General features: G+C 35.0%; 1 protein-coding gene across 1 annotated transcript in view; it reads right to left on the bottom strand.

Moving 5' to 3' along the window:
- The window catches only part of CFAP47 (cilia and flagella associated protein 47), a gene marked incomplete at both ends in the record, with an annotated part of 427079 nt that overhangs the window by 192106 nt on the left and 222633 nt on the right, over positions 1-12340 (bottom strand). Inside the window, one exon of the mRNA XM_081278126.1 lies at positions 10611-10756. Within this exon, the coding sequence (XP_081134252.1) occupies positions 10611-10756 (146 nt within the window). The remainder of the gene's footprint in view (positions 1-10610; positions 10757-12340) is intronic.

The following is a 12340-nucleotide window of genomic DNA, read 5'->3' as shown; positions in this document are numbered from 1 at the left end:
CAAATGAAAATGGTGAGCTAGAGATATAATTCAGTGGTAGAGTGTTTGCCTAGCATGCACAAGGCCCTGGGTTCAACCCCTGGCAGTAAAAAAGAAAAAAGAGAGAGAGAGAAAAAAAAGACAATGAAAATGGAAACACAGCATAACTAAGCCTATGAGATACAGCAGAATGAGATCTAACAGGGAAGGTTTTAGCAATAAATGGTTATCTCAAAAAAACTAGAAAGATCTCAAACAACCTAACATTACACATCTAGGAACTAGAGAAATATAAACAACTTAATTTCAAAATTAGTAGAAGGAAAGAAAGCATAAATATTTATCAGAAATAAGCAAAACAGACACCACAAAACAGTACAAAAGGTCAATGAAGTAGAGTTGGTTTCTTAAAAAGATTTAAAAAAATTGACATGCCATTATCTAGACTAAGAAAAGAAGAAGTATGGCCAAAATAAACATAAGCAGATGTGAAAAAGAGACATTACAAATGATATGAAAGAAATAAAAAAGGACACAAGAGATTATTATAGACAACTATACAACAACAAATCGGAAAACCCAAAAGAAATGAACATATTCCTGCACACATAAAACCTACCAAGATTGGATCATGAAGAAATGGAAAACCTAAAGAGACCAATAAGAAATAACAAAATTGAATCAGTAATAAAAATTCTTCCATCAAAACAAAAGAAAACATGGTGAGAGATAGAGGTTTAATATCATTTTGTTACATGTGGATTTCCAGTTTTCCCAGCACCATTTGTTGAAGAGGCTATCTTTTTTCCAGTGTACATTTTTGGCACTTTTAGTTATGTGGATTAGACTCTGTATCCTCTATTTGGTACCATTGATATACTAGTCTGTTTTGGTGCCAATACCATGTTGTTTTTGTTACTATTGCTCTGTAGTATAGTTTAAGGTCTGGAATAGTAATGCCACCAGTTTCATTCCTCTTTCTAAGAATTGCTTTGGCTATTCTGTGTCTCTTATTTTTCCAGATGAATTTCATAATTGCTTTTTCTATTTCTATAAGAAATGCCATTAGGATTTTGATTGCGATTGCATTGAATATATATAGTGCTTCTGGTAGTATGGTCATTTGACAATACTCTCACCATGTACTAAACTCAACTCAAAGTGGATCAAGGACCTAGGAATTAAACCAGAGACCTTGCACCTAATGGAAGAAAAAGTAGGCCCAAATCTCCATCATGTTGGATTAGGCCCCAACTTCCTTAATAAGACTCCTATAGAGCAAGAATTAAAATCAAGAATCAACAAATGGGATGGATTCAAACTCAAAAGCTTCTTCTCAGCAAAATAAACTATCAGTGAAGTGAATAGAGAGCCTACAGAATGGGAGCAAATCTTTACCACAAACATATCAGATAGAGCACTAATATCTAGGGTATATAAAGAACTCAAAAACCTTAACACCAAAAAAAAAAACCCAATCAATAAATGGGCCAAGGAACAGAACACACACATTGATATACAATCAATCAATATATATATATGGAAAAAAATGTTCAACATCTCTAGTAATTAGAGAAATGCAAATCAAAACTACTCTAAGATTTTATCTCACTCCAGTCAGAATGGCAGCTATAAATAACACAAACAACAATAAGTGTTAGCAAGGATGTGGGGAAAAAAGGCACACTCCTACATTGCTGATGGGACTGCAAATTGGCGCAGCCAATATGGAAAGCAATCTGGAGATTCCTTGGAAAACTGGAAATGGAACCACCATTTGACCCAACTATCCCACTCCTCGGTTTATACCCGAAGAACTTAAAAACAGTATACTATAGGGACACAGTCATATTGATGTTTATACCAGCACAATTAACGATAGCTAAATTATGGAACCAACCTAGATGCCCTTAAGTAGATGAATGGATAGGGAAACTTTGATATATATACACAATGGAACATTACTCATCATTAAAAGAGAATAAAATCATGGCATTTGCAGGTAAATGGATGAAGCTGGAGAATATCATGCTAAGTGAAGTAAGCCAATCCCAAAAAAACCAAAGGCCAAATGTTTTCTTTGATATGGGGATGCTGATTCATAATGGTGATGGGGAGGAGCATGGGAGGAATGGAGGAACTTTAGATAGGGCAAAGGGGAGGGAGGGGAACAGAGGGGGCAAGGGGTAGGAAAGATTTAGACATTATTAGCCTAAGTACATGTATGAAGACATGAGTGGTGTGAAAATACTTTGTGTATAATCAGTGACTTAAAAAATTGTGCTCTATATGTGTAATATGAAATGAATTCCACTCTGCCATCAAGTATAAGAAATTAGAAGAAATAAAATAATTTAATTAAACAAAACAAACAAGCAAAAACCCCAAGACCTCATGGCTTCACTGCTGTTTCATAAAAACCAAACTTTTAAAGAACTAATACCAATGCTCAAACTAATCCCACAAACTGAAGGAGATAAGATTCTTTCAAATCCATTCTTTCAGGCCAGCATTACTCTGATATCAAAACCAGAAAAGGATACAACAATAATTTAAAAAGGCCAGTAACTCTGATGAACATAGATGCAAAAAATTATCAACAAAATACTAGCAAACCAAACTCAACAGCACTTCTATAAGATCATTCAGCATGATCAAATGAGATTCATCCCTGAGATGCAAGTCTGGTTCAACACACACAAATCAATAAATGTGATATATCACATTATCACGACAATGAACAAAAATCATGAAATTATTTCAATAGAAAAATAAAAAGCATTTGATAAAACTCAACACCCTTTCGTCACAAATACTCTCAAAATAATAAGTATAAAGGGAATGTATCTTAACTAATAAAAACCATATCAGACAAACTAGCAGCTAACCTCACTGAACAGGGAAAAGTTGAAAGCTTTCCCCCTAAAATCCAGAATAAGATAAGGATATCTGTTTTCAGCAGTTATATTCAAAATAATACTAGAAGCCTTAGCCAGTTCGATTAAAACAGAAGAAGGAAATAAAAAGCATTCAAATTGGAAATGAGATGTCAAATTGTCCCTGCTTGTAAATAACATGGTTTTATAGAGATAAAACTTTAATTATCCCCCCCAAACTACTAGAAACTAATAAACAAGTTTTATAAAGTTGTAGGATAAAAAAAAATCAACATAAAGAGCTAGAGCTAAGTATAGCGCTGTGTGCCAGTAATCCCAGCTACTCAGGAGGCTGAGGCATGTGGATAGTGAGTTTGAGGTCAGTCTTGGCAATTTAGCAAGATCCCATGTCAAAAGAAAAAAAATCAACATAAAAATCAGTAATGTTTCTATGTGGTAACAGTGAACAACTATCTGGAAAAGAAACTAAGAAAACAACCCCTTTAATAATAGGTATACAAAGCAAAACACCTAGAAATAAATGTATCCCAAGGAGGTGAAAGCTCTCTATAGTGAAAACTATAAAATATTGATGAAAAAATTGAAGAAAACATAAATAAATGAAAAGATGTCACATGTTCATCAATTGGAAGAATTAATAGTTAAAATATCTATACAACCAAAAGCAATCTATAGATTCAATGCAATCTCTGTGAAAATACCAATGACATTCTTCACAGAAATAGTAAAATAAAATCCTCAAATTGATGTGGAACCATAAAAAAAACTTGAACAGCCTAAGTAATCTTGAGGGAAAGGAACAAAGCTAGATGTATTATCTTAGCTACCTTTAAAATATAATACAAATACACACACACACACACACACACACACACAGACTAGTGGAACAGGATAGAAAACCAGAAATCAACCCACACATCTATAGCTAAGTTCTTTTCAACTAAGGTGCCAATAACACACACTGGGGGAAGGGATAGTCTCTTCAATAAATGGTGTTGGGGAAACTGGATAACTGTGTGCTGAATAATAAAGCAACTACTAGAAGAAAACATTGGTGAAACACTTTATGACATTGTCCAAATAACAATTATTTTGGAGAAGACCTCAAAAGCATAAGTTTAGAAAGTAAAAAAATAAAATAAAATAAAATAAATAAACAATCAAAAAACCCAACCAAACAAACAAACAAACAAAAAAGGACAAATGGAATTACATTAAACCAAAAAAGCCCCTAAACAGCAAAGGAAACAATACAGTGAAGAGACAACTTAGAGATTGGGAAAAATATTTGTGAACTGCATTTGGCAAGAAGTTAATACCTGGAATATACAAGGAACACAACCAATAATAAAAAAGGAAATTAAGGAAAGAAGGGAGAAAGAGAAAAGAAAAAATCGAATTTAAAAAACTGGGCAAATGATCTGAATAGACATTTCTCAACATAAAACATACAAATGGCCAATAGGTACATGACAAAAATGGTCAACATCACTATTTACTAGGACAATACAAATCAGGAACACAAAGATGTATCACCTCAGCCCAGTTAGAATACCAATTGTCAAAAAGACAAAAAGTAAGTGGCAAAAATGTGAGGAAAGGAGAACTATTATAACACTATTGGTGGAAGTGTAAATTATTACAGCCATTGTGGATAATAGTATGGAAATTCCTCAAAAAGTTAATGATACTACTACTACTGTGTGGTCAAGAAATCCCTAATACATATATGTCCAAAGTAAATGAAATCAATATGTGGAAGACATATCAGAATTATCTTGATTAACTGCAGAATAATTCACAACAGCCAAGATTTTGAATCAACCCAAGTGTTCATCAGTGGATGGGTGGACTTAAAAAAAACATGGTAGACATATACAGTGGGATAATATTCAGCCTTAGAAGGGAAGGAAATTCTGTCTATTGCCACAACATGGATGAACCTGGAAGACATTACGTTATGTGCAATAAGCCAGGAATCTAAAAAATCTAAAAGAGTTGATCTCATAGAAGTACAGAGGAAAAGAGTCATTGTGAAAGGCTAGGGAGGACAGGAGGATGGGAGGATGAAGAGAAGGTGGTCAAAAGACACAAAGTTACAGTTAGAAAGGATAAATTTTATTGCTTTATGGTACAGTAGAGTAAATATAGTTAATAATTGTTGATTTCAAAATAGCTTGAAGGAAGGATTTTTAGTGTTTTCACCATGAAGAAAAGATAAGTGTTTGATATGATGGATATGCTAATTACCTTGATTTGATCATTACACAAATTATACATATATTGAAATAACACACTATAGTCCATACATGTGTACAATTACTATGTATTAATTTAAATAAAAAATTTAAAAAGCTTCATATTTGTATCAGTAGAATCTCTACAGTTCTTTCTTGCCCTCTACTTTGTTTTTCCTCCTTCTTCCCCCAATATAATTTCTTCTCTCACCATTGAGTCCCGCATTCTTCTCTTTTTCTATGCTAGTGATCGCATGGTAGTCCTTGTTGTTCCATATCAGATTTACAGAGCAGAAAAACAGAGGGCCATATAGAATATTGGTGTGTGGACTCATGTAATAGATTGCAAGAATCTCTCAGCCAATCTCCCTGCTTCTAGTGTCTGTCTCTAACTCTTAATCTATTCTCTGTTTTGCTACCAGAAATGTTTTTAGAAACAAACATGAAATCAGGCCCTGTCTATGTTTCAATGAGGTACTTGCTTTCAATAATAACAGCAACAATAATAATAATAGCTAAGTTTTGAACTTAAAACTAAGTCTTCTCCTTAATATCTATCTGATCTTCCCAGTCAAATAATTTTCTGCCACTTTCAACAAACCAATCTGACAATTCATATTTCAAGCATCCATGAAATTTCATAAATAGCTGTTTTGCCTCATGTTTTTAGAAGTTTTTCTAGAACATACTTTTCCCTTCTCCAACTTTTCTTTTTTTAAAATTTTTTTCTTCTAATTTTTATATATGATAGCAGAATACACTACAATTCATATTACACACATAGAGCACAATTTTTCATACCTCTGGTTGTACACAAAGTAGAGTCACAACATTAGTGTCTTCATACATGTACTTAGGGTAATGATGTCCATCTCATTCCACCATCTGTTTTACAACTTTTCTTTTTAACTGAAATGTTTCTATTCATCCATATTGAACAAACTCTTCTATAAGTCAATTATCCCTGTCTCTACTATCATATAGAGATGCATTCTTCCTCTGTTCTAGAAATTGTCAGGTCTGACTGTTTTATAGAAATTAATAGACATTCCAGGATACTATGCACATTAGCAAATATTATTCCTTGCAAGGGGGCATGTTGAGGGCCACATTGTTCCAGCACAAGGTAAGTGATGCATGTTTCTTTTATAGGAATGTGCTGTACATTCAGCAAGCTTTCCTCACCAACCTGGAGGGGGGTATCTATACTTCAAATGCACACCAAGTTTCTGTGTGAGCTGTTTGAGGGTGGCAAATTTAAAATTTCCTATAGTTATTCTCTGTATAAACAATTCCCTTCAGGAATGAGAGGGTTTGTGGGTCTGGGGAGGTGGCTTAGTAGTAGAACACTAGCCCAGCATTCACAAGGCCATGGGTTTGATCCACAGCATTGAAAGAAAAAAGAAAAAAAGAGAAGTATGGGAGAGTTCATAAAAGTAATAAAAATTTGGGAAAATAGAAAGTATTGTTTCTTCATTTACTATGTGTCATTTAAGATAGTGTCTCCTGGAGCTAAAATGTTGGTACCCCAGGGATGTAGGATCTTTACAATCTAGTTGGTAGTACTTTTTATAAAGAACCCAGAAGGTATCCTTAAGAATAAGTATGCAACAGGTACAAATTTTCATCATCAGATTTTCGCCTTATATTTTACATGGAAAAGGCTACAGTATTTAGTGTAAGACAAAGATTTTACAGTTAATAGGAGAAAGGAAGGTGGGTGAACTGGGAAATGGCCTTGCAGTGGGGGAGAAGTCTGAAACTCTGTGTATCTTTGTGAATATTTACCACATAGATGGAGACTTAATGGTTTACATAATTCCAGATTCCTAGGGGGCATTATGAGGTAATTAAATGTTGCAAAGTATTTTATGGGCCTGAGAGTATTTTATCTTACCTGTTTTCCCAAGAGGTTAAGGGTGTGCTTTATGGGGTAGGGTGTATGTTACCCTCTCCCATAACAAAGAAAAGAAGTAGCTGGGTGTGATGGCACATGCCTGTATTCCCAGTGACTTGGGAGGCTGAGACAGGAAGATTACAAGTTTGAGGCCAGCCTCAGTAACTTAGCAAGGCCCTTTCTCAAAATTAAAAAAAAATAAAAATAAAAAGGGCTAGGGTTGTGGGTCAGTGGTAAAGCACTCCTGGGTTCAATCCCCCCGATCCCCTGCCCCACAAAAAAGAAAAGCAACTGTGACAAATTGAATAAAAAAAAATTAATGAGCGAATGAAATGTGCCTTGCCATTTAAAAATCAAAAATAAAAAAGAAATAACCTTCATATAAAACTCATTCCAAGTTATCTTTAACAAAACTTCAGCTAGTTTGACTAAATTTAAAATTATATAAAGATTTCAGCATAATATGATTTCAAGTTTTTACTTTCATATTTGATAAATGGAGTCACAAATCAGTATTACTAAGTTCTGAACCTTAATTATGATTGAAAAAAAATTACATTTGTTGTAGAATGTCTAAAATAAATTTTATTTGAAATAAAGATTGTCAACTTAATCTGTGCATGAGCACAGACAGAAAGACATAATAGACTAAAAGACAATGAACTGATGCACAGTATAAAGAGTCAGAGAAGTGGCCCCATATATTTATGCACATATATGGCATATGACCAGAGTGATATTCAATATTTTTTAAAAACTATTGTGAATCACTGTAAACTAAATTATTATAGACCATAAATCCAAAAGAAGGTCTTATGAGGTCTTTTATTTGGAAGTAAGCATGCTTACCCTGATAATTTTTAGCTTAACTTGGGGAAACTAAAAGTTGCATTGATATAGGGAATCCTGCTATGGTACTGGACTGATATTACATGAGTTGCTCAGGCAGGGTGGCTCCCATCCAGGCTGCCACATGTCAACAATACTTGCATTTGGTCTCAATTTCTTCTGATTAAGGTTTGTAAACAGAAGCGGACAACCAAGGCTGGGAAGATAAATCTACCAGAGGGAAGGTAGGTGCTAGATTGGCTAAATGAAAGTGCTCAAGGGTTGGTGGGAAAGAGTTGGTATATCGCAGCAAGTAGCTGCATTGGAAGCCACTCTTAATCCAGCTCCCAAGAGAAGGATCTCTGCTTGATTACCCCATTACCCTGAAACAGCTGAGTTTAGCAATGCCAGTGATTTCTTACTTGGTAAACAGATGTTCATATGCTAGGCACCAAAGTGAAAAACCAGGAAATGGTCAATATACTGCTGTGTGCTTTGCAGTGTTTGTGTGTTTTGTAAAGTGGTCTGTTAACCTTTCCTCCCTGGAGGTACAATTCCTAAGGGACTGAGTCCTGATTCCACTTGAGGTTCCTCTATTTAATCTGCCCATTCCACATTACAGCAGAAATTAGTTTGGGTTTCTGGCATCTAATAAAATAACTTTTTAGAGCTTTCATTGGTTTTCTTCTAAACTAAGAATTTTTGTGAACATTGATAGAAGTTTTATAAAACTGTTTCTACTTTCTTTTTTAAAAAATATTTTTAGTTGTAGATGGACACAATACCTTTATTTTAATTTTTTTATGTGGAGCTGGGGAATGAACCCAGTGCTTCACGCATGCTAGGCAAGCACTCTACCACTGAACCTCAACTCCACCCTATTTCTACTTTCAAACAGTTGTTAAATACATAAATTACTTCATTTATCTGAAAGTTCAAATGGAACAGCCAAACTGAAACAAATAGCAGTTCCTTGATAGTACTCTTACTAGAAATGTTTTTATTGTAAACATAGAAAGCTACCAAATAGAGGCCTAAGTATTTTATGGTTTTCAATAGGTGAGTCTCAATGACAAAGGAGTTATAACACATTTAATAAGATACAGGAGGTAACTAGGTGGGCTTGGATATTTTATTATCTAGTTAAGCATATAATTGCATTTTTCTATGTAATTAGCAATATAATTGAACATGTAAATTAATATATGTGTTTCCCCATATATGTCATTATAATTCAATATAATCCTTTAAATTGGGGCATTATCTCCCAATAGATAGCCATATGATGCTGAGGGCCATTGCCAAGTAGGAATGACGCATCGAAATTTCCTTGCCAGCGTACCCCATGTTAAATGGACTTGCCTTGGAATTTCGCTGTTGACATTGCATGTAAGGTGACCCTGCTCAAGGACCAGGGTGGATCCAGGATTAGGGTATATCCTGCAGGTTTTAGGAAGTATCCAGGTTTAGGATAATTTGGGTTTAAGGTGTTCTGGTTTAAGGGTTTAAGACTTGGGTTTAGGGAAGTTCCAGGTTTAAACTATACCCTGCGGGGGAATAGGGCGTATCCTGCTGCCTCAGGCACGCCCGATCCTTGAGTTCTCGTGAGATTAAGAAAGTATTAGGAAGAAAGCCTCGTGGAGGAGGTGAATTGGGCGGCGGCAGAACTGGGATTTCCCCTGAACGTGTGTAGAGGCCGGTGTGAGTTCAGGAAGAAAGAATTGCTGTTTGAATCTACAAAGCTGTGTGGTGGCTCGTGATTCTTGTGCTCAGTCAAGACCGCGGCAATATATTTCCAAGATTATTATTATTTTTATTATTGATTCTCTGACAAGGACAAAATATAGGCAATCAAAGTCATGTTTTAATAAATTTAAATATCAAATTAAGTATAATTATATTTTTATTAATTTAGATTAGATTTGTATAAACAATCTAATTGTGTAATCTATTAGTCTATTTAAAGAAAATGATCAACCTCATTACTAGGCTATTGAGAATTAATCCCAGTATTTTGAAAAAGGGATTTTAAAGCACTTGATCAAACTACTGGTTGCTATTATTTTGCACAAATCTTACATAGGGAGGAATGTGTTTAAAGCCTGCATTATTTTTTGCTGCTGTTAACTATGGTGCTGGAGATGAAACCCAGAACCTTGTGCATAATAGACCCATACTCTACCACTGAGTTACATCCCCAGCCACTAAACTTCTTTAAAGGAAATAAAGCCAAGTTTTAGTATTGTTATAAAAAGGCATTTTTTAAGTGGCAATTTATGTGTAAAATAGAAATGTATTTTACATGTTTATTAAGCTGTGTTATTTTTCATCTGTAAATGAGTGTATAAATGCCAGAAAAGTACAATACCTCTTTCTAATTATCAAATGGTAATTTCATTATGTATGTACTCAATATAGGATATATATAATGGACACATTTGGGGCTATATCATGGGGATTATAAATTCCCTCCTCTGGTCAACACATAGCTGTGCTTTCTGAAAGAGGGTAACTCTATTATAACTTAGATACAGATGGAGCCACAGCAAGGTTAGGCATGCACCGCTTGGCTCCCATGATACTTCCCTGTGCACTCCATTAAATTTACCCTCAACTAGTAGAACACTTTGAATATTTTTGAGGATGAGCTCCTTTCCTAGCAACTTGGATACTGAAATTATCTACATTTTTATAGTATTCAGCTGCCTTTAAGTGGTCTGTGTCATTACAGTGGCAGGCCATGATAGAAGCATAAAACAGTTCTGTTCTCACCTCTTTGTTGTGCAAGATGATGGCACAGTAGCGTATGTGGATGTCAAATGGAAGATAGCAGAGCTCCAGGCTTGAAGATCCTCTTCCTTCCAGGGAAAGATTTTGTACAGAGCAGAAGAACTCTCTGATGAAATTGGATTTAATTGCTACCAAAACATGACACAGAGCTAGTTGATATATGATATTATAACTGCTATTCAAATAAAGGAGCTGCTTAAATTAGTATGCATTTGGGGATCTATAAGATATTTATAACATTAGAACACAGAAGTAGAAGATGATACATTATATTTTTAAATGAAAGTATGGGTGACTCCGGATCAAGCAGGTTATAACAAAAATGGATAATGATGACCCCTATGTTAAAAATTTCTTAACAAAGGGAACTTCACTACTATTTAAAATTAATCTGGCTATACATAGTAAAAGAATCACTCATGAATCTCCAACTTTTTGTAGATTGTGTAATAGTTTATATTACAAAGTGTAACAATTTGAACAGGAAATGAAGGACTGTCTTATATACTGAAATATATACACACTTCTGTTTTTAGTAGTCTTAAAATGAGTCCATTCATTCTGTGTAGAGAATCAGACGTGACTGCATGCGTGCTTGCAAAGGAGACGCTTTGCAGTCTTTGGTGGAGCTTGCCTGCAAACGGGATGTTCTGCCAAGTGGGCTAGGAGGGCTCTGAGAAAATTTTTATCTGTTCTTAACAAAGAGAAGAGCTCAGAATGTTCCAGCCCAAGAGTAGATTAAGTCATGAGAAGCAGGTTACTTCTGATTAGTAAGTTACTTCTGCATACAATGTTTTGCTAGCTTAGAGACCTGAGTCAGTGCTGTTGGAATGCTGCCTTCTTTGTTCACAATACTTTAAAAAAAAAAACTACTGTATTCAATAAAGGGGCTTCTTCTTCTTTTTCCTTGCTCATGCTGACCTGCGTTTGAGTTATTTGTGGCACTTTGATACTGCCTTGAATGTGGGGATATGGTGCACCAGCCTTATTAACACCATCCCAACAAACAGTATGCTAAAATGTGGCAGTGGTGAAGCAATGGGATTTCTGACACTAGGACAGATAATATAATATAATTTTTTGCCTAGTTCTCTCACTTTCTTGGATCGCTTGCTTTTAGAACCCAGTTTCCATTCTGTGAAGAAGCCTGGGCCACAAGGAAAAGCTACCTGTAAGTGTCCAGGCCAATGGCCCCAATTGAGATCCAGGTCAAAAGGCAGCATTAACAATCAGGCATGTGAATGACAAAGCCTTTGACATAAGTCAAGTCCCAGTATCCATCTCAAAGGACACCTTGAGAGATCTTGAACTAGAATCATCCAGCTGAGCCCAGCCACTCCCCAAATATGAGAGATAATGACTATAATTTGTTTTCATTGTTTCATACCATTACATTTGGGGTGGTCTGTTCTGTAGCTAGGAATAACAAGAACTTTCTTATATTGATTTTCCTGTCTATCGTTTCTAGACCTACAGTTTTTTTCATAAAACAAAGTAAACCTGTACTATCCTCACAATTCTAAACTTAGTAATATTTGTCAGGTGAGTGTGTTTAAGTAGTTCAAAATAATCCAAAAGAGACAAAAAAAAGTCACATATCTAAACACATTCCTTATGCAGTAGAGGGAACTAAAACTTAGTAAACAGAGAGATGTGGGTAGAATCCCTTAAAGGGTTAACAATACTGCCATACTAGTGTCTGTTGTGATGTG

This window comes from Spermophilus citellus (genome assembly GCF_964194105.1).
Source record: "Spermophilus citellus genome assembly, chromosome: X".
In the NCBI taxonomy this organism is placed as follows: Eukaryota; Metazoa; Chordata; class Mammalia; order Rodentia; family Sciuridae; genus Spermophilus; species Spermophilus citellus.
Note: the sequence above shows the minus strand (reverse complement) of the source record. Positions and strands in the feature narration are given on the sequence as shown.